Genomic DNA, 21,558 nt, shown 5'->3' with positions numbered 1-21,558 from the left:
ACACTGACTCTCACACTAACACTAACACTCACACTCACATACTCACACTAACACTCACACCCCTGCTACCACTAACACTCACACTCACACTCACACTAACACTTACACTCACACTAACACTAACATTAACACTACCACGAACACTAACACTTACACTCACACTCACACTTACACTAACACTAAGACTAACATTTTACACTATTACTAACACTAACACGTACACTTACACTAACACTGACATTAACACTCACACTTACACTCACACTAACACTAACACTAACACTAACACTAACACTCACACTAACATTAACATTAACACTAACACTAAACACTCATACTAACACTGACACTAGCACTCACACTAACACTCACACTCTCACACTAACACTTACACTCACACTAACAATAACAATAACACTTCCACTTACACTATCATTAACCCTAACACTTACACTAACACTTACACTAACACTCACACTCATACATGCGCGTGCAGAGAGAGAATGGGCATTCATGATTAAGAACACATACTTGTTACAATATCACGACATTTTACATAACATTGTATTTCCCGTTTTAAAATCATTAGATTTGTGTCAAAATGTTTCCACAACCTGTTAAATATATTTTGAGATATGCCCTGGCTTGTAACAATGCGTTATGTACGGTGTTATAGCCTTGAATATCTTGTGTCCTGATGTCTGAACATGAGAAATATATATGTTTGAAGAGATAAGTACTTCACGCAGAACTCGAGCACCTACCACCAGTATTCTGCAGACGACAGTTAGCAGTCATGTCGCATCGTCATCCAACCCAACAGAAGCCGCAACAGAATACACAACAGAGAGAACAGATAAGGAGTCGCCATCCAGAAACACCCTGGTTCCTCTGATTGGTGGAGCTGCTGGCGGCGGGATCGTCTTATTGGTTCTCGTCATCACTGGATGTGCTCTTTACAGATGGAAGAGTGGGATGAACCATCCTGATGGTAAAATGTAGTGATGACTTTGTTTCTACCTATGCCTATCATGTCTCTAGGCCAACAAGTAAATTTAATAAATAATTGTTTCAAAATGTCAAAATTTCATTTTCATCGGATCATGATTGATCTTTAGTAAATCGCCCTGTCACGTTCAAGCATTATATAACGAAGACATATATTGCATATGATGCAGTTTAATCATGTAGGATCAATGAACTGACGATTTGCATTTACACATAGTAATTCAGTCCTCTCGTCTATTTCTTGCAGACGGACAAGCGGCGACATATCCCAACAGGTCAGTAAAGCAAATATATATATGAATGTTCCAGTTTCTAAAAATGTAGATATATTCTGTGTATTGTTTTCATTCTCTACTTTAACGAAGGTGAAGCTTTTGTGCCCCTTTACCGGTAGATTACAAATTGCGTATTTGTGTGCGTGTGCCTGTATTTCGATATCACCGCTACAAACTTGTCCTGTCCCTTATACCATCTATAGACTGTAGCGATCCACATATTATGTCTGTGATACCTTCTTTTCAGCGCCGTTGAGCAAATACGTTTTGAAACTGGCGCTATATAAATTCATTATCTTTATAGTCATGTTAACTCTTGTCTGCTTATATTCATAGTTTTTTTAGCATGATACGGTGTCCATCATGTTTCTATATTTCCAGACAACCAGAAATGCTGTGGCAGCTGGTAAGTACGACCTGTATGCAATGAATCTAATGTCACGTTCCTTTAGCAGCCCCCAAATATCAAATAAAAAAATAGAACTACGATTAAGCCATAGAGGATGATTACCAGCGTCACTTGACAACATACTGTTCAGTTCAGTGTCTGTCAATTGGGTGTCTGTCAAATGGGAGATAACCGTCAGACGTTCCAAAGTTTGCTCCACGGCAGTCTATGTTCGTGTATTATACCCGGCGACATTAAGACAAGTGAGGAAGGAAATTATTAACTGTTGAAGTTTTCTATATCATAACATATTTCAGAAATGAAGCCATTCAGAAACTTTAGTAGACAATGTAAGCCATGTCATTGCAGTAACTCAGGAAAAGAAACATAAGTTCTCCGTTTCATCAGTTCCATGATCGAATGGCCAGGATATTTGGAAAGTAAGGACGTTTTCTTTAATATTCATAATCTCGTCTATGAATCATTCTTTACTATATTTCTTTCTTTACGTGATGGAACAATTGGTAAATATTGCTTTACGCCGCTTCAGCAATTTTCCAAGTATGTCCAGCCTCTAATGGAGAGTTTAATATAAACACAAAGTTTATGTTTCTCCCCATTCCTCCACAACACCAAGTCTTACCATCAGCTCTTGTTACAGTGATGGAAGAAAATCCCATGTACAGCAGCAGTGGCCCGGGAAATGATGACTACGCACAGATAGACTGTCGGGAATCTGCATCTCCATCTCAGGGTTGGTCTGGTTTTTTACATCTGACAACGTGAGCGTGTCAATAAAAATGTATGCCAACATGTTTCATGAATGAAACCTGTGAAGGTCCGGGTTCGAATATTGATCTTCATTAACACATGCTTGCCGTAAGAGGTGACTAACGGGATCAGGTGGTCAGTTCGCTGACTTGGTTGACACATGTCATCGGTTCCCAATTGCGCAGATCGATACTCATGCTGTTGGATCACTGGATTGTTTGGTCCAGGCTCGATTATTTACAGACCGCCGCCATATAGCTGATATATTGCTGAGTGCGGCGTAAAACTAAACTCACTCACTCATGAATGAGAGGACATGTGGACACCATAACAATATGTACAAAGAACTCGGGGCAATTTGAAGATGCCCAAATCCACACTCGGGTAATCAAACAACTGATCAGTAAATGTTCACCTTATGTGAGCCGGTTTTAGGGAGCTTCTGTGCAACTACATGTATTACTGGGTTCACCTTGTTTGATTCATTATGTAAGTTCATAGTCCCTGTATCAGTTGCTGATGATGTTGTTATTGCATCTGAATACAGAGAAGGGAGAAACCAGTATGGTGAAGACTCAGCCTAACCCCGATGACTGTCAAGCTGGTCCGGACATTGGATATATCTATGCCGTACCTGACAAATCCAAGAAGTCTGCAGCAGAGGGTACGTTTCTTGTTTTGCGAGCACTAAGTCTGTGCTCATGGGTTTATTTTATCTGCCTTATCCTGGCATTCCTCCAAAATGGTCTGACTAAAGTAAGTCTTGACACAAGCCTCCATCTATTTGTAGTTTATGTCCACATGAATAGGAACATCTAAGTCAACACTAGACATCTGTGTCAGCCTCAGTATGGGAGACGTTTTCACATTTATTACGAAAGTGCTGATGTACATCCACTATGGGTTGCTACACAGTGTTAAACCTAGTTCACATTGCCAATCAAAGAACCTTTACATCTAGGTCACATTGTGTCATTTCTATGTTGAGATCCCGGGTGAGAAGAAGCATCACCCTGGGTACATATATAGAGATAAGTTTAAAGTCTTTGTATCATTTTGCTGATGATGTTGTTAAGCATATTGTGTCATACCAGATTCTCTATGCCACTGAAGGAAGTCTTAATATATCTGACTACAGAGAAGGGAGAAGCCAGCGAGGTGAAGAATCAACCTAACTTCGATGACAGAAACCTGAATCAGCCTGGACTGGAAGGTGGAGATACCTATGCCGTACCTGACAAATCCAAGAAGTCAGCAGCCGAGGGTATGTGTGGTGTATGTACAACATGTGGTGTATAAAGAGTACATGGTGTATGTAGAGCACGCGGTGTATGTAGAGCACACGGTGTATGTAGAGCACGCGGTGTATGTAGAGCACGCGGTGTATGTAGAGGACACGGTGTATGTAGAGCACGCGGTGTATGTAGAGCACCCGGTGTATGTAGAGTATGTGGTGTATGTAGCGCATGAGCTGTATTTGGAGTTGTGGTATTTCAGGTCTGATGAGACTCATGTTTTGTTCCAGATGTGGAGGATGTGTCTAGTCAAGTGCAGAAGCCGAAAAAGTGATTCAAGTAAACTTAGAAGCTCACGTTGAAGTAGTTTTGTCCCTGTGTTGATACTTTAAAAACCTCCGTAACATAAACCAGGTCCTGGATGTTAAGGATGTTCATTATCACATGGGCTATGTCAGTAGATAGAGTTGTCTGGGATTGCTGCATTTATATGCTTACTACGTTAACTTTTAATTACGAGTTTGTATAATGTATATCAGCGCCTCAATTGCAAACGCAGTCGTGTGTAAGAAATGACAGCAGTTGACCCAAAACAAACTGTTGATGCATTTGATATCATGTGACTATTTCACAAGAAGAAAGCTTCTATTCTGCAAATCGGTTAGCAAGTGTCCAAAAGACTAACTTCACAATAAGTAGTACATCTGCTGTTTCTTTTAATAAGTGTTAGCGATGGTACGAACGGAAGATTAAAGTCGTATGCGGAACATTTTGGAATGGCTTTAATTAATACAACATCCACTCAATGATGCAGATCTTTGTAATGATCGGTCCATGCAAGATAGTCGGTGCAGGCGATATTCGACACAAGATTGCTGTCTACAGTATTTTCTAGGAGTAGATGTCCTCCCCTACAGATTTTTCGACCCGCAGGCCCATTTGTTGGAAAGTCGTTTCGGTTGCCATCTTCTGCTATATGTAGTGCTATACATTGGAACTACCAAATCTCTAATTGGAAAGTTTCGACTATTGTTGCGGGGAAAAATGCAAAGAGGTAGTACCAATCTAGTAGTCCTGACCATTTTGTGCTCTCGATAAGTGAGCGTATTTCCATGGCACTCACTGACAGTAAGATCTCAGAGGAAGAATTTCGTTCAATCCTCTCTGAACTCGACAAGTACCGTAAGATGAAAACAAGAAATCCGGTCAAAGTCTCGTAAGTCTGCTATCAGCGAAGACGAGAAAAAACCGGACATTGAACAGGGGGTGCGAAAAGCCCAGCAAGCCTTTATTTCGAACACCAAAGAGATCATATGCGATTCACCTTAAACTGTTTCCTCGAGGTCAACACGACATAGAGCCGCGTGATCAGGATCGCGGCCATAGCGGCGCTTATTGTGTCACGTGTGGCCGGGAAGTTAACTGGGGATTCAAAAGTAGTATATACGATGGTGGCGAGATCTAAGGGCCTGACAAAGCTTAATTAATGAAATAAAGCTTTACAGAGGCTTATGTTGGACTTGATCTCGGACTATCATTGTATATAGTACTCCTTTAACATACATAGTTCCTTTTTATTTCACAAATTACCTTCGTTTTGGGGGTTTGTTCTTATATTATTTTATTGCTGATTTGATCCTGGGGACCTGTTTTCGTTATGTTTAAATGAATCGTAAATATCATGTCCTTTTTAAGCCTCGTGCATGTTAATCTGTTGATTTGAACCTTTTGTTACTATACTGTTACACAAGTCGATTATGCTCCCGAAATATACGTCCAAAACATTTAGTGTCTAGCTATAGCCGTGTAAGAAAGTAATACAGTGCGGAACACGGTTCGACCAAGTAGTAAAGCAGGGCCATAGGGGTAAGAGAGAAATTCAAAGTTTACCCTATTTTCACAGCAGTTATTCCAGCATTCCTTCACTGGACTAGGCGTACTGAGTATAAGCATCCCTTGTGTGTAAGTTGGATCATGAGTCTCATTATCATGTCACAAAAAGTGTTTAATGGATGACAGATCAGGGTGCTGTTGTATAAAACAACCTTAGCGCTAACACTACCTTAAGTCTATGTTGAGGTATGGTCACCTTAACGCTAACACTACCTTAAAGTCTATGTTGAGGTATGGTCACCTTAGCGCTAACACTACCTTAAGTCTATGTTGAGGTATATGGTCACCTTAACGCTAAAACTACCTTAAGTCTATGTTGAGGTATGGTCACCTTAACGCTAACACTACCTTAAGTCTATGTTGTGGTATGGTCACCTTAACGCTAACACTACCTTAAGTCTCTGTTGTGGTATGGTCACCTTAGCGCTAACACTACCTTAAGTCTATGTTGTGGTATGGTCACCTTAGCGCTAACACTACCTTAAGTCTATGTTGAGGTATGGTCACCTTAACGCTAACACTACCTTAAGTCTATGTTGTGGTATGGTCACCTTAACGCTAACACTACCTTAAGTCTCTGTTGAGGTATGGTCACCTTAACGCTAACACTACCTTAAGTCTATGTTGTGGTATGGTCACCTTAGCGTTAACACTACCTTAAGTCTATGTTGAGGTATGGTCACCTTGGCGCTAACACTACCTTAAGTCTATGTTAAGGTATGGTCACCTTAACGCTAACACTACCTTAAGTCTCTGTTGAGGTATGGTCACCTTAACGCTAACACTACCTTAAGTCTATGTTGTGGTATGGTCACCTTAGCGCTTACACTACCTTAAGTCTATGTTGAGGTATGGTCACCTTAACGCTAACACTACCTTAAGTCTATGTTGAGGTATGGTCACCTTAACGCTAACACTACCTTAAGTCTATGTTAAGGTAAGGTCACCTTAACGCTAACACTACCTTAAGTCTCTGTTGAGGTATGGTCACCTTTAACGCTAACACTACCTTAAGTCTATGTTGTGGTATGGTCACCTTAACGCTAACACTACCTTAAGTCTATGTTGAGGTATGGTCACCTTAACGCTAACACTACCTTAAGTCTCTGTTGAGGTATGGTCACCTTAGCGCTAACACTACCTTAAGTCTCTGTTGAGGTATGGTCACCTTAACGCTAACACTACCTTAAGTCTCTGTTAAGGTATGGTCACCTAACGCTAACACTACCTTAAGTCTATGTTGAGGTATGGTCACCTTAACGCTAACACTACCTTAAGTCTATGTTGAGGTATGGTCACTTTAACGCTAACACTACCTTAAGTCTCTATTGAGGTATGGTCACCTTGCGCTAACACTACCTTAAGTCTATGTTAAGGTAAGGTCACCTTAACGCTAACACTACCTTAAGTCTATGTTGAGGTATGGTCACCTTAGCGCTAACACTACCTTAAGTCTATGTTAAGGTATGGTCACCTTAACGCTAACACTACCTTAAGTCTCTGTTGAGGTATGGTCACCTTAACGCTAACACTACCTTAAGTCTATGTTGAGGTATGGTCACCTTAACGCTAACACTACCTTAAGTCTCTGTTGAGGTATGGTCACCTTAGCGCTAACACTACCTTAAGTCTCTGTTGAGGTATGGTCACCTTAGCGCTAAGATCGCTTTGTACAACGGCACCCAGAACTCATGCTATGGCATTCTGTGTGCCTTGTGCTGCTAGCTGGAGGTGAACATTGCCCATTAGTGGATTATGAGTACGGGAGTATTTGTCTTGAACTACAAACTTCGATTCACACGCCTTAAGAAACTGACAACAACTGATGGCGCAATGTTTTCCCTTTGGTACACTCTGGTAACACCTCCTTTCATTGTATGGTTTGGTTTGGTTTGGATCTTGTCGAACGTCGCACTCAGCAATGTTCCAGTTGTATGGTGGCGGTCTGTATATGATCGACCAGACAATCCAGTGATCAATAGCATGAGCATCGATCTACGCAATTGAAATTCGATGACATTTGTCAACCAAGTCCGCGTGCTTAACTAACCTGATCCCATTAGTCGCCTCTGACAGGCGTGGGTTGCTGACCAGTTCTAACACGGATCTTCACGGGTTTTACAAAATGGAGTTGGGTAGACGACAATAGTTTAGAAGTAAAACCTAAAGATAACCCGAGGTGGCGAGCAATAAGAAGACGCTTTTGTATGTTATTCTCTGATTTTATCATGGCGCCTTGAGCATGCGTGGATGCTGGTGCATTATAAGTGTTTAATATTATTTTGTATGTGTATATCTTTGTCACGTGTGTGTGTGTTGATACAAGTTAGTCCTGGTTACGTTAAAACATTGTAATTAGATATGGAGCTGTAACTTTCGTTTTGTCGTTATCTTAGTATGCCACCATATAGTTTTCAGAGCCTTTCGCCATTTTGTATAAATCCGAGAGGATTACCCTTTGCTTATTTACACGTTCCTAGTTGTCAACAATGCGTTTTGTGGTATTTTTTAAATTAATTTTTTGTCGTTATCATGGTATTCCATCATAAAGTTTTCACTATTTTGTTTACATCCGATAGGATTACTTTTGCTTATTTTAACGTTCCTAAATGTCAACAATGCGTTTTGTGGTATTTTAAAAACGTTTTTTATTTTTGTCGTTATCGTGGTATTCCATCATGAAGTTTTCACTATTTTGTATAAATCCGATTACCTTTGCTTATTTTCACGTTCCTAATTGTCAGCCATGCCTTTTGTTATGCATTGTTTTGCATTTGAGATCAATAAAACATTTTAATATAATGTCGTTATTGCTGACTATTATTGCTCTTCTTGTAACCACACTAGACCCGTCGGGTGGTCAGATGCGGCAGTCGATTATCCAGAATAATAGTCTAAAATGCAAAAATGGGTTTCGGAATTCAGAGCGGATATGATTCAGTTCTATTGCTCAACGACGAACATGCAAAACAATTTAACACATACATTCTTATATATACCATACATAAACCTTTTGATACATCAAGGTACAGTCTGTGTACAAGAAAAACGATATTGCAAAGGTGAATGAACTTCAGGTGTACACAATCTTAGACTAGCTGATCAGACCTTGACGGCCTGGCTCGCAGTCAGTGCTTACAACCATACGCCCAGATTACATTTTCCGAAGAAGGTCCTCGTACAGCTGTAGTGATCAGTAGGGACCGTTCATTATTGATGGATGATTTTAATGGGGTCACCCATTTTGTTCTTGGAAGGGAAGGTGTTCGTGTGGGGGTGGAGGGGTGGGGGTGGGTTGTGGGGTTAGTACTCATATATTAGGGGAGGCCGCGATTTTTACATTACAACAAAGGGGTCATTGTTTTGTACAGGACATGCAGGGGGGGGGGTGGAGGGTCGCTTACTTTGTACATACATTTTAGGTGAGGTGAGGTGAAATTGAGTTTTACGTCGTGCTTGAGAATATTTCGCTCATATGACGAGGTGCATGCGTGTGTATGTGTAAGTGCGGCTGCTTGTACTAGCCCAGACTGAAGCTGGTTTTATAGTGCTAGCCCACTGAGATACCATGCCGCAGTGAAGCATGAATACCCCACTCAGACACAGTATACTGACTCCGAGCCGACCAGTCCTTGTTGTACCCATTAATGCCGAGCGCGAGGCAGGGACCAACAAGTACCATATTTTATCGTCTTTGGTATGACGCGGTCGGAGATCAAACCCGCGACCTTCCGCTCTCTGGGCGGACGCTCTAACCACTACATCACGGAGGCGGTCCACATACATTTTAGGGGGTCATTCACATAGTACATGCTTCTCCATAAAAATCATCATCACCCGCTCTAGTCATAAAAATTATGAACGGTCCCTTAACCCCCTCAACCCAAAGGTCTCACTTGCTGTTCTGATTTATTCAGGTCATTTACAACATATTTCCGTAATATCCCCATAGTGAATGTGTCACAACAGACTGACACTTACACCGGAAGGGTGATGTAATGTTCACAAGAGGTCACGTGGTCTCCCAGAATGGTCCTTAAGGGAAGGATGCTGGTGACGTGAACTCATTCGATGATGAAGATGCACTGTACGACAGTCACATATACACACGTATTCCCACACCATGGGACTTGACAAACACCGAGCTCTGTGGTATGGGCTGGCTATGTCGCTGTACACATATGGCTTGACAGGAGCACAGCAGGGTCGGTATCAAACTTCATTCGTTTCACTTATAAGAGATATGTAGTTTCTAAATGTTTAGACCATATGCGTAATCCGTTCAACGTTATAGCGATATTTACTGGTTGTAACCCGCGAACTTCTGCTCTCCGGGCAGACGCTCCAACCATCACACCACGGAGGCGGTTTAGAAGGAAGGGAATGATTACAGTAACCGTTATCTTGTATTCAGCATTGGCATGGAATTTGATCATTTCAGTTCTTTTATTTGTGCTGATAGGGTTGCTGATAGAGAGAAAAGAACATAGCACAGAGTGAGAGGGGTGGGTGGTGGTGGTGGTAAAGAAATCCCAGATGACACCCTATTTTGCACTATTATACCTGAATAATCACACCTGTCCAAGTTATGTTGTTTGTTTCTCAGCCCCCAGCAATATTCCATCTATATGAAGGCGATATAATAATGTATATAATCGAGACTTGACCAGACAATCAGGTGGTCAATAGTAAGCAACTGTCTGGTAGGTGGAGCTGCGATGACAAGCAATCAACCAAGTTTAAATAATACTATATTGAGACGACGTATGCCATCCGGATCTTACCACGCTGTCTTGATGTTACAGTCAGTGAGCTAGGTGTAGGCATCGTGACTTGATTATAAGTTATAACGGCTGTTGACAACGGTACATGTGCAGTACTGGACGGGAATTTTTTTTCTACCCTTCAGAAATCATCTTCGACGCGCATCAAAGAATAACAGTGTTTTCTCCACCCAGTAACGGTACAAATAGAACGGTAACATCAGGTCGGAATATAACTTTCGTGTGTCGCAGACCTGCTACAGAAAATAATGTCCGCATGTCGAATGGTACAGAAACAACCAGCGAGATAAAACGGCAGAGGTTCAGTACTTCAATGGCAGATGTGGACTGAAGATTCAGACATTACCACGCCTGTCTGTAGAACAAACGGATTGTGAAGATGGTCAATTCAAGCTGAGGATAAGAGAGGTCGATACCAGTTTTGAGGCTGATTGGTTCTGTATCGTCATTCGAGCACAAATATCGATATCAAAGCCAGTACATTGGGCTTCATGTTCAAAGCCTAGGTGAGTTTATTGCTACAATTGTATATAAACCGGATGTATCTGTAATCATAACACACATACATACACAGAGACATACACAGGCACACATACACACATATACACACATACACAAGACACAGACACACACATTCACACATACACTCACACACACACACACACACACACGCTCGCACACACACACACACACAGACACAGACAAACACACACTCGTACGATTTTTATTTCTTGAAGAAGTGACATTAGGAATATATTTTCCTCACCAAGATGTTCCAAACACATATTGTATATCTTATGTAATCTACTTCAGTTACTAAGATCAAACATCTACATAGACTGGGCAATTTACACAATAGGATGATACTGAATTATCTAGTCTTCATTGGTTCGTATTGTATTTCAGCATGTCATAATATACTAATGATACACAAGTAAGATATTGAAACTTTGAGGAATTCCTTGACAAAACATCTAGTTATCAAGATCAGATAATCGGCTGTAACTATCCACACAACAACACCTTGTGAATGTCATTCCATACGCCAATATTACATCTATCGAGATATCTGTAAAGCCCGAAACTAAATACATGTATAGTTGGTCGTTCCAAAAAACACCACAAATATTTTGAAATGTATTGACATATTATGAATGCGTTCACAACGCTTTTTCAGTGCGGATGCGTATATCAGTTCTGAAGCGTATTTTCAGGACTTGACTGTAATGAAAACAATTCAATTTCAAATTTAATATCAGAAGTTGTTCATTTACATTACTGCATATATTATTACTTTGCCGTTATTGTAATATCCTGTCTTCTTTCGATCCATTATATGAAAGCCTATAAGACGGCTGTGTGTCCCAATTCATGATTATGCGGCGGTTGGCGGTCTGGTGGAGACTTAGTAGTAGTTATGTATACTTCGTAAACATTCACGTGTGTAGCAATCGTCGGATTGATCATATTTCATCAATGTGGCTTTTAACAGAGCCACAGCCTTCTCCAAGTGCATATTTCATCTTACTTTGGGGTGTAATTTCAAGTATATATCTGATTAAAGCTTGAAACACCCTGTGTTGCAGAAATAACACCAAGTGATGAAGTACCCACAGCCTCAACTCAATTATTATTGCTGCTGTAGTTGTCAGCCTGGTTCTAATCGTCGTAGTTTGCCATCATCATCGTCTTCCGTTTCAAAAGAAAGGTAAATCGACTATAGCAGCAATCAGTATCGTTACCGTCCCAGTATGTATGTCACAGTTCGGGGTAGACCACAACACGTGTGTGTGACTATGCTAGAGAAGGAGAGGACGTAGTCACATGTTGTAAACAGATAACATTCACTGAGGAAGGATATATCCAAAATATCCAACGTGAACGTGTCACTTTGAGATATGAGACTAAGTTATCTGTGATCATACAAATGCTCATCTGTATTTGAACGATAACAACTCTTTAGAATTGTTTTGTAATTTCACGATGAATATATCACCTGGAACAAGACACACAACCTGCACTTGTAGTTGGTTACACTGAGTCATAGGCCAAGACCATAACCTACATATGTAGACACAACTGAATATAAATAAATTCTTTGAGAGGCATTTAGAAGTTGGCGTTGGAAGGAGATACAATATATTGATGAAGAACGTCTTTATTATAGTGACACCGACACTTTCGGAGTAGGTTCAAACAAATGGTATAAAATCACTTGCTTGATAGCGGTGGTAGAACTACACCAGAATGTCGCCCTCACTGTTCACCCATATATTGCTACCACCATTTAAATATGCATACGTTATCAACCCTCAGGAAGCTAAACTACATTTTGAATGAAATATGTTTCTATGTTTGTTTCTTGTTGGATATACAGGTATCTGAATCAACACTGCGCCACCCTCCTGACGGAACTATGCACCAGGCTGCGGACAATGTTGCAGTGGACTCAGAAGGATCTGCTTCTGGTAATGGCCAATATGCCCCTGCACTGCATGTACATCCTGTAATCATGTATGAGCACAGCAGGTAGTTCACAGAGATGAAGGGGTTCAATGTTCATTCGTCCTAGTACACCATTTTGCACTAGCTGTAGTATATTGTAGATGTTCATGACAGCAATCAGAGACTTGTTATGGTTTAGAATGTGCCAAATCACAATAGGTTTGTGAGTTCTCTTTATACCAGCAAAATGAAATACAGACAAGTCTAAAACATTCAATGATATATTGAATAAACAATGAGCAAGGTTACAAAGAATGACAGTACATATTTCTAATACAATGCTTGGAGTTACAAATCTAAAATATTTGGTCACAAATCTAAAATGTTAACTAAATGTCCATAGTTTTTGTTTTTGTTTTTTCAAAGTCAAAAGTCTTTTATTGTCTATAAGCCACAGGCCGTATACAACATATATACAATTTTCACATACATTTACACATGTATACAATAACAAAGGTTGAGTTTACAACACATATATATAATGTCATAGTACATGGGGAAATCCTACAAAAATATATATCTTACTGAATTGGGAGGTATTTTGATGCTCTAAGTTCATATGCTTGAAGTGTTTCGTTATTAGTAGTTTTGGGGTTGTTTTTTTTTTTTTTCCATCATAAGTTGTATATAATGTCATATCTGATATATCATAAGTATATAGTATTACATCCCATATGTCAAGTTGTAAATAGCATCATATATGAACATATCATATTGTTTATAGCACCACATCTGACATATCAAGCTGTATATTGTGTCACATCCAACATATCATGTTGTATATTGCATACACATTCAACATATTTTGTTGTATACGGCGCCACATCTGACATACCACGTTGTATATAGCGCCACATCTGACATATCATACTGTATATAGTGCAACACCCGACATAGCATATTGTAGTGTCACGGCCAATCTATCGTGTTGTACATCTATCGTGTTGTACATAGTGTATTATCTGATATACATTGTAAATATGTCTTATCTAACATGTGTTGTATATAGTGTCATGCTGTGTCTTATGTCACATCCAATGTGTTGTGTTATATATTTCCGCAACATCCGGCTTATTGTGTTGTATATTGTGTCTTATATCAACCTATAATATGTGTTCCCCAAAGTTACACCAGTGCCATTAACTAACTAGTCAATATATAACTAAAACAATGATAATTTTTCAAAGGGAAACAGATCAAGATTTTATAAAGAAGCCCGGTTTGCTGCATACACAGGTCAGGTTTGAATACTGGGAATAATGGATGCCATTTATTAGCAAATTTCTTCATTATATTCTTCCTTTTGGCAATGAAGCTTTCAACAGAAAAATATCTTTTAAAGTCTTTATAAAGTTATCGCATTTTGGAATATTGTTTTCCAAGAAGAGACGTAGATCTGTCTTTTGCTGAAATGATTATATGATTAAGTAATGGGTTTTACTTAAGGAGCCAAAATACACCAAATATTTTGTCAAATTGACTTTTTGTATCAAATAAGTGTTAATCCAAATTTGAAGATCCTTCCAAAACTTCTTAGTTTCACTACATTCCCAGTAAACATGGCACAAGTTTTTCATCTGCATCTTTACAAAAGCTGCATGAGGCGCTCTGGATAAGGTTCATTTTTTAAAGTTCCTTTTTGGTATAGATAATACCGTGTAAAATTTATATTGGAACTCTAAGAGTTTTACATCATTAATGTCTTGTCTGTAAGACTTGAAAATCATTGGCCAATCAAAGTGAGTATCTTCAAACACATTCTCCCATTTATGACACATATGAGGGTTATTATTGTTAAATAACAATATATCATAAAATAATCTTGATCCTTGCAATGATTTCATAAAATTATTTTTGATAGGTGTTAAGATTCATGTCATAGTTATTTATACACCTGTGATTTGTTATTGTATTTTCCATGATTCAGGTATATTATTTAGAACATATCTATGATCTAATTCTGTCCCTTTTATTGCATAATTACTTTTTAAAGATTCAAAGACATCAAACCTTCGTCATCACACATGTCTCTGATGGTTAATAGTCCTTTATTTGCCCAATGACTGATATAATGATTTTGGTATTTAAAATTATGATTAAACCATAATGGCTGTGCTAAAATTTCATCAATGTTGTTTTCCTCTATGGTAATGTTAGTACAATACATGTTCCATGCTTTTAAAACATCTTTCCAATATGGATTATGAATATCAGCAATATTATAGAAGTTAGCACCAAATTTCATGATATCATGTAAGGGAAAATTGCATGGATTACATATTGATGATTTTCTTAAATAAAGTCTCAAAGTGGATAGTTTCAAGGCATTGATAAAGGTTTTATGTCGATCATTCTTAAACCCCCATGTATATAATCTTTTTCAAAGGTACTTCTCTTAATTTTGTCAGTTTTGTCAGTCCATATGAATTTGAAAAAATATTTTATCAAGGGAGGTAACAAAATCTTAGGGTGGGTTTGGTAAAGTATTGAAAATATGAACTAATTTTGACATAGCTAGTGTCTTGATAACAGTGATTTTGCCGATTAATGTTAAATGTCTTTTTTTTTCTCCACACTGCCAATAATCTGTTAATTTCCTCTAGTCTTTTCTTTGTATTGATGATCCATAGATCCTTCAGTTCAGCATTAAGTATAATTCCCAGAACAACAAATTCATTTTTCGCCATTCAATATTCAAATCCTGACATAGTTTATCACCACTACCTGCTTTAGATCCAATCAGATAGCTTTAGTCTTATCAATATTTATTTTTTAGTCCTGACATCCTGTAGAAAGTATGAATTGCATCAACAGCAGAATATAGACATTTTTCTGTACCATCTAAAAACAACTCAATTATCATCTGCATATTGTCCTAATTTATACTCTGTATCATCAATTACTATACCTTTGATATTTTCATTTTGTCTTATCATGCATCCAAGGATTTCAGCTACAAAAAGGAAAGATATGGTGATAACGGATCCCCTTGTCTACAGCCCCGTTCATTTGAAAAGAATTCTGAGAGATGTCCATTTTGAATAACACAAGAAGTTGTATTATAGGTTAGGATATTTATCCACCTAATAATTTGGGGACCAAAACCAAACATTTCTAATACAAATTTATAAAATCTTTAGAGACAGTATCAAAAGCCTTTTCAAAATCGATCAAAATTAATAAACCTGGGATGTCTCTTCTTTTGTCTCTCAAACATAATGTCATAGAGTAGTCTTGTGTTTTTCGCTTATATTTCTACCAGGTATAAAACCAGTCTGATTTTCATGTATAAGAGAGTACAGGGTTGTTTTTAACCGATTAGAAATACAAGTACCTACTATTTTATACAGTGAATTCAATAAAAGTTATTGGTCTCCAGTTTTTAAAGGGTTCTGTTTTTATCTGGCTTGGGTATACATGTAATAACACCTCTTTTTCATTGTGAAAGACATTTGATTCTTATTAAAATTTCTTTAATAAATCTATAGATCCAATATTTAAGGTCTTTCCAAAATATTTAAAGAAATCTATTGGAAATCCATCTACACCTGGGCTTTTGTTATTTTTCATATGTTTAACAGCCAATGTTATTTCTTCCATGTCAATATCTTTTTCTAATTTGTTTCTAAGATGGCCAGTTAAAGTGGGAGTTGCCACATCTTGTAAACAAGTTTCATCCTCATATTTCCTGCCAGAAGAGTAAAGTTGTTTTGTAAAATGTTTTTTACTTCATTTAAGATAGAAAAGCTGTCCAGTAATTTCGTCATTGTTATCCGTGACAATCTTATTTATTGCTTTGCTGACATAATTTCTATTTTCTAGGTTACAAAAATACTTGGTTGGCTTTTCCCCTCTTCATACAATAAAATTCTGTTTCTGAGCTGTATACCCCTTATTTCATCGTCTTTAATTTGTTGTAGTTCAAATTGATATTTTGCAAGTTCAGATAATAAATTTTCATCTATAGTTTGAAAGTCCTTTCTTATTGATTCTTCATAGTCTTTAATTTTAGTTTCTAATTCTGTGGTTTTATCAATGGTTTTCCTTTTTAGAAAGGTTGAAAATGAAATTGATTTTCCCCCTAACATTCATAAGGAAGGTTTCTAAAAATAAACTATCATCAATCTTAAGTTTTATATTAAGGTCATTAGCATTTTCATCATATACATCAATATCTGAATATTCTTCAACTGTGTCCTTTAATATGGATCTAACAAGTTCACTATATTCAGGTTGTAACAATAAAGACGTATTAAATTTCCAATATCCCCGCCCTCTTTCTTGGTTAATAGTATTTGAAAAGAGTAGGTAATAGCTGAGTGGTCCGTTTTATAGCCAAATATCCACAAGATCATAAGCTGCAATTGTGTCTAAAACTACTTTTCTGGCCTTGGGATTGTTGATATTTTTGTAATTTTCTAAATCAATGGAAGGATCAAGAACCAGATTCCAATCTCCTACCATAACCAGAGATTCATTCTCAAAATTGGATATACTTTCGAAAAGCTTTACATAAAATAGTGGGTCATCAATATTTGGTCCATAAAGGTTTGTGACGGGTAAATCTTTTATCTTCTACAGTTATGTCTGCAATAATAAAATTTCCACCTTCATCTTCCAGAGTTTTATGTATAGTATGATCAATATTATTATTGAAAAGTATTGCAACACCTCTTGAATTGGACTTGAAAGGTGCAATTATACTCTGCAATCCCCATTCATTTTTCATTTTATTCACATCTTCTTTGGCTATATGGATATCTTGTAAGCAAATTATTGAGTATGATTTCTTTCTATAGAGATTCATAACTTCTTTCCTTTTATTTTTATTTGCCAGACCCCTACAGTTAGCAGAAATAGTCCTTATTTTTTTTATATTATCCATCTGATAACCATGCTAAAATCAAAGTATTTTTAAGTATTGAGATATAATTGAAATCTCTAGGATTACGTTTGAGTTTTGTAACATGATATATGCATATATTCTGTATTTCAAGACATGTTAGATCATTTGATGTAAATTGTTGAGAAACAATGTCTTAATATTTGGAAGACTACTAAAAATATGATGTAGTAAACATAAGCACTGAGAGCTGTTGAAAAGGAAGATCTGAAAAAGAAGCTGTACTTGATTCTAGAAAAAAGATGATATAAAAAGAAACTATGTACAAACATAAAAACAAAGAAAGAGGCATTTGTGCTATATCCTCTCAACCCGTGAACGTGAATATAGTCTGAACTGCATCGAATGTGTCTGCCAAACACGACATAAACATAACCTTGACCTTAAAGGTCGAGGTCGGAATTAACATATCACTTAAATCAGTTCGGTTTACCTAAAGTCTACTGGAACTTACGTAAGTTTGATTTAATAACAAATGCAAAAGTTATAAATCCTCTAACAAAGGATCAAATGGTTATTCGTGACATAGTCATGTATAAACTGTATAACCTATCATCTTAAAACAGAAAATGTAACATAACTCACGTGTGAAACTGTAAACAAGATTCAACTTCCGGTCTAGTAGTTCCGAAGTGAATAACATTACTAAAAATAGAAAAGCACGTGGTAATGTTTATAAAACAAAGACTTACGAGAGTTCAGTTGTTCATAAATGGTAGTTTTACTACTGATCTGAGTACTTACTTACTCATAGACACATTTGAGCAGAGTCTTAGAAATGTCCAATAAAGTGTGTGATCCGTCCAAACAGTGTTGCACAAATTTGAAGAGAGAAAAGGTAAACAAAAACGTCGTAGTTAGCTCCATGCATTTTGATGTTGTGGTGTTCGTATTACGGTGTTTGATCAACGTCGATTGTTCTCCATTCGTCTCGTGAACTTTTTCTGGTTTGAAGGCTGATGTCTATTCCTCTCTCCAGAATTCGAGTTTGCACATTGTATTTTTTTCTGAGCTCAAACGCTCGGTTAGCCAGGCGACCTCTTTGTTTCTTCAGGGGCACTGGGAGGTCAGGGCGGACTGTAACTTTCTTCTGGCTGGATCGGTACTTTTTCGGGGAAGTCTATGCACATTTACAAACTGTATCTCACTCGCATCCTTGAGGCCTAATAATGTAATTACCTCCCTCACTGCAGGCGCTGGCTCTTTATCTTCTGGTACTCCATAGATAAGAAGATTGTTTTTCCTTGAATACAACTCTTGGATTAGAAAACGTTTTTCAAAATCATTCTTCATCTCGTTCATCTCTGTTTTGAGTCGGTCTATCTCACTTGAGTTGATCTGGATTTGTTCGGCGTTATACTGAACAGATTCGAGGATACTGGAGGTCTCATTATGGAGTTCCTTTATTTCTGTATTCATGGTGTCCATTTTACTCATAAGTTGAGCTGTTTGGTCCTGAAGAGCCGAGGCTATGAACTGCTTGAGGTCGGACTTGTCCACGTAGTCAGTAATGGCGGTCTGCCTCGCTGACGTGTTCGTAGTTGTGGGCGATACCTGTGGCACTGTACGAGCTTCGGTGTAATAATATTTCGTCTGATTTATCTCCGGTAGTGTTCGTGGGTTGTTCATTGATAGTCTTACCCCGATTACTTCTTCTGGAGTTGGACATATTTGTTAAATTTTGGGTTGAGAAATGTCCATTAGTTACCCCAAAATGTCTTTTTCTTTTTTTCTTGTCGATGTTTTGATCGGAGATTGTTCACGGCAGTTGAGATGAGGTGAGCGGACGATGTTAGCAGACAGTTGAGCAGTCATCAAATTCGTGTCGAACATATCCTTATATACCTATCACACAGTTCTCGAGACTTCTAGAAGTATTATTATAGTGGATTATTATTATTACGCCTCACTAGGGCCATTTAGATCACACTACGGTCATGTAGAATTCAGTCGAATGAATGCCAGTCTTACACCGGAAGCAGCATACCGGGAGCATAACAAAGAGGAAGTAACTCCCGAGCGCAGCTCTTCGGTCGACTCTCAACTGGCGGACTTACATAGCCTAAATATAAACAAGATATTAGTTCAAATCACAGTCAGCGGTTTAAACTTTTGTGACCCATAATAAGTTAATCAATGTGTTATTTGAATAACAAAAACACACTCCATAACAGACTCTACAGGGGACAGTCATGTAGCATGCACATCCTTTCTTAGTCCCGAGTCTGTGTACTTATATATTAGATTTCGATAACCAGATTCTGCTAATTCCTTGTAACTGTTTCAGGTGGTGATTACCTACACCCTGACGCTAGAGGAGAATATATGGGTCTTGATAGAAATGCTGTCCAGCCTTCGAACATATACGAACACCTGACAACATACGAACAGATTTCAAATGTGTGAAGTGTTGGAAGTTCACAAAGAAACTATATAATGCACTTTGTCTTTACATGTGTGTAAATCCTCACCTTTGTATGGAATACATTACAATAATTTTGAAAATAAACAAACCAAGCAGATATAACACCATATTGCGTAATATTCAAAATAATGTAAAACAAAGAATATGATTTATTGATCCGTAACATGCACACTCATACAATTAGCAGTACACTACGATTATAACCACTACATATAGTGTGTAGTATATTTTGTAGTTCTTGACCAGACACTCCAGTGATTAACAACATGAGCATCGATCTACTACAACTACAACAACAACAACTACTACTACTACTACTACTACTACTAACTACTGTAACGGGATGGCTCTTTCACAACGACACAACTCCGTTGAGGCTGCAAGTTCCTTGTTTATTACTGTAGTTTGTATAAATAATACAAGTCTGAAACAATGTATATGAATATATAACACTCCATCAAAATACCTATTTTATCACATTCATTTCACTGCACATTGTTCAGATAATTAACAATCACAGCACTACCACTGAACATATAAAAAGAACTCAAAACAAATTGACATCACAAAATCAATGGTTCAGTTTCATATTAAGATCCTTAGGAATTATGGAACACATTTGGCATCTTCAAAACAACAATGAAACATCAACGTGTCTTACCATCTATGGGACAACTTGTTTCAAACTGGCCACATGCTGTGAGGCACCAACAAAACACCAAGGACCTAAAATATGTATGTTTTAAATAGCATGGAAATGCTAATTCTCACCAGTAAAGTAAAGGTACAATCTGTTTGGACTCAAACATTAATCTGAATCAATTGTAAGTGAAATTATTGACACCAACAATTTCTAACCATAGGTCAAAATATACCTCCACCAAAATGCATAAATTCAGTTACAATAAATACTGAATTTACCTTTCAACAATTAAACATATTTTTGTGAGTTTATTCCTTTTATATAAAACCAAGTGTAACTAACCTGTAATTCACCAAAGTCAAAATCCTCCATCCATGACTTTCAAACCACCTTGCCAGGTTGGGAGAAAGACAGCAAGTGAACAAACTTCACGCTTTCCAAATGCAACTAGCTTCAACATCCAATCAAGATGCTGCACATCTTCAGCCAATAAAACCAAGGACAAGACAGCAGACCTGACCTCATTAAGACTTGGCTAATTTGCATAGGAACTACTTTCAACCCATGACCCAGTAGTGACTATAAATAAATCATGGACTTGTGAAAATGTAAACCTTTTCACTGACAATTGTATTAATGTTTAAAGTGTTATGAACTGATTCCAAACAGGAACATAAGACAAGACATATTAAAAAAGATTGCTTTTCCAGAACATTTTACTATTTGTA

The 21,558-nt window shown here is 37.7% G+C and overlaps 2 protein-coding genes and 1 long non-coding RNA gene across 4 annotated transcripts; all 3 read left to right on the top strand.

Annotated features, from left to right (window-relative positions):
* Window positions 1-437: 437 nt before the first annotated feature.
* LOC124276757 lies at window positions 438-1,994 on the top strand. The gene is made up of 4 exons (XM_046712410.1): window positions 438-991; window positions 1,256-1,283; window positions 1,665-1,689; window positions 1,989-1,994. Exons 1-4 carry the CDS (start codon window positions 721-723, stop codon window positions 1,992-1,994), a joined length of 330 nt encoding a protein of 109 aa, XP_046568366.1. The 5' UTR covers window positions 438-720.
* A 260-nt stretch (window positions 1,995-2,254) lies between these two features.
* Window positions 2,255-4,446, top strand: LOC124276754. 2 transcript variants are annotated; one of them, XM_046712405.1, is made up of 4 exons: window positions 2,292-2,425; window positions 2,990-3,106; window positions 3,581-3,706; window positions 3,968-4,446. In XM_046712405.1, exons 1-4 carry the CDS (start codon window positions 2,335-2,337, stop codon window positions 4,009-4,011), a joined length of 378 nt encoding a protein of 125 aa, XP_046568361.1. In that variant the 5' UTR covers window positions 2,292-2,334; the 3' UTR covers window positions 4,012-4,446. The 2 variants fall into 2 exon arrangements, with proteins under 2 accessions (XP_046568362.1, XP_046568361.1); XM_046712406.1 differs by lacking the exon at window positions 2,990-3,106 and having other exon boundaries at window positions 2,255-2,425.
* Window positions 4,447-9,605: 5,159 nt separating this feature from the next.
* Window positions 9,606-20,635, top strand: LOC124276756. Its single transcript, XR_006898654.1, has 5 exons — window positions 9,606-9,775; window positions 10,480-10,860; window positions 11,941-12,062; window positions 12,732-12,822; window positions 20,050-20,635. It is a non-coding gene; the product is annotated as an uncharacterized LOC124276756 (long non-coding RNA).
* Window positions 20,636-21,558: the final 923 nt, after the last annotated feature.

Source organism: Haliotis rubra, unplaced genomic scaffold (genome assembly GCF_003918875.1).
Source record: "Haliotis rubra isolate DU_JTF1 unplaced genomic scaffold, ASM391887v1 Scf2127, whole genome shotgun sequence".
Classification (NCBI taxonomy): domain Eukaryota; kingdom Metazoa; phylum Mollusca; class Gastropoda; order Lepetellida; family Haliotidae; genus Haliotis; species Haliotis rubra.
The sequence above is the reverse complement of the archived record's forward strand: the minus strand, read 5'-3'. Positions and strand labels throughout refer to the sequence as shown.

Bases quoted from the DNA above. Each gene is read 5' to 3' on its own strand.
- LOC124276757 (XM_046712410.1), top strand. From the start codon at position 721: ATGTTTGAAGAGATAAGTACTTCACGCAGAACTCGAGCACCTACCACC. The intron at 992-1,255 runs GTAAAATGTAGT...TATTTCTTGCAG, and splicing joins TGGGATGAACCATCCTGATG to ACGGACAAGCGGCGACATAT. The intron at 1,284-1,664 runs GTCAGTAAAGCA...CTATATTTCCAG, and splicing joins GCGGCGACATATCCCAACAG to ACAACCAGAAATGCTGTGGC.
- LOC124276754 (XM_046712405.1), top strand. From the start codon at position 2,335: ATGGAAGAAAATCCCATGTACAGCAGCAGTGGCCCGGGAAATGATGAC. The intron at 2,426-2,989 runs GTTGGTCTGGTT...ATCTGAATACAG, and splicing joins ATCTGCATCTCCATCTCAGG to AGAAGGGAGAAACCAGTATG. The intron at 3,107-3,580 runs GTACGTTTCTTG...ATCTGACTACAG, and splicing joins CAAGAAGTCTGCAGCAGAGG to AGAAGGGAGAAGCCAGCGAG.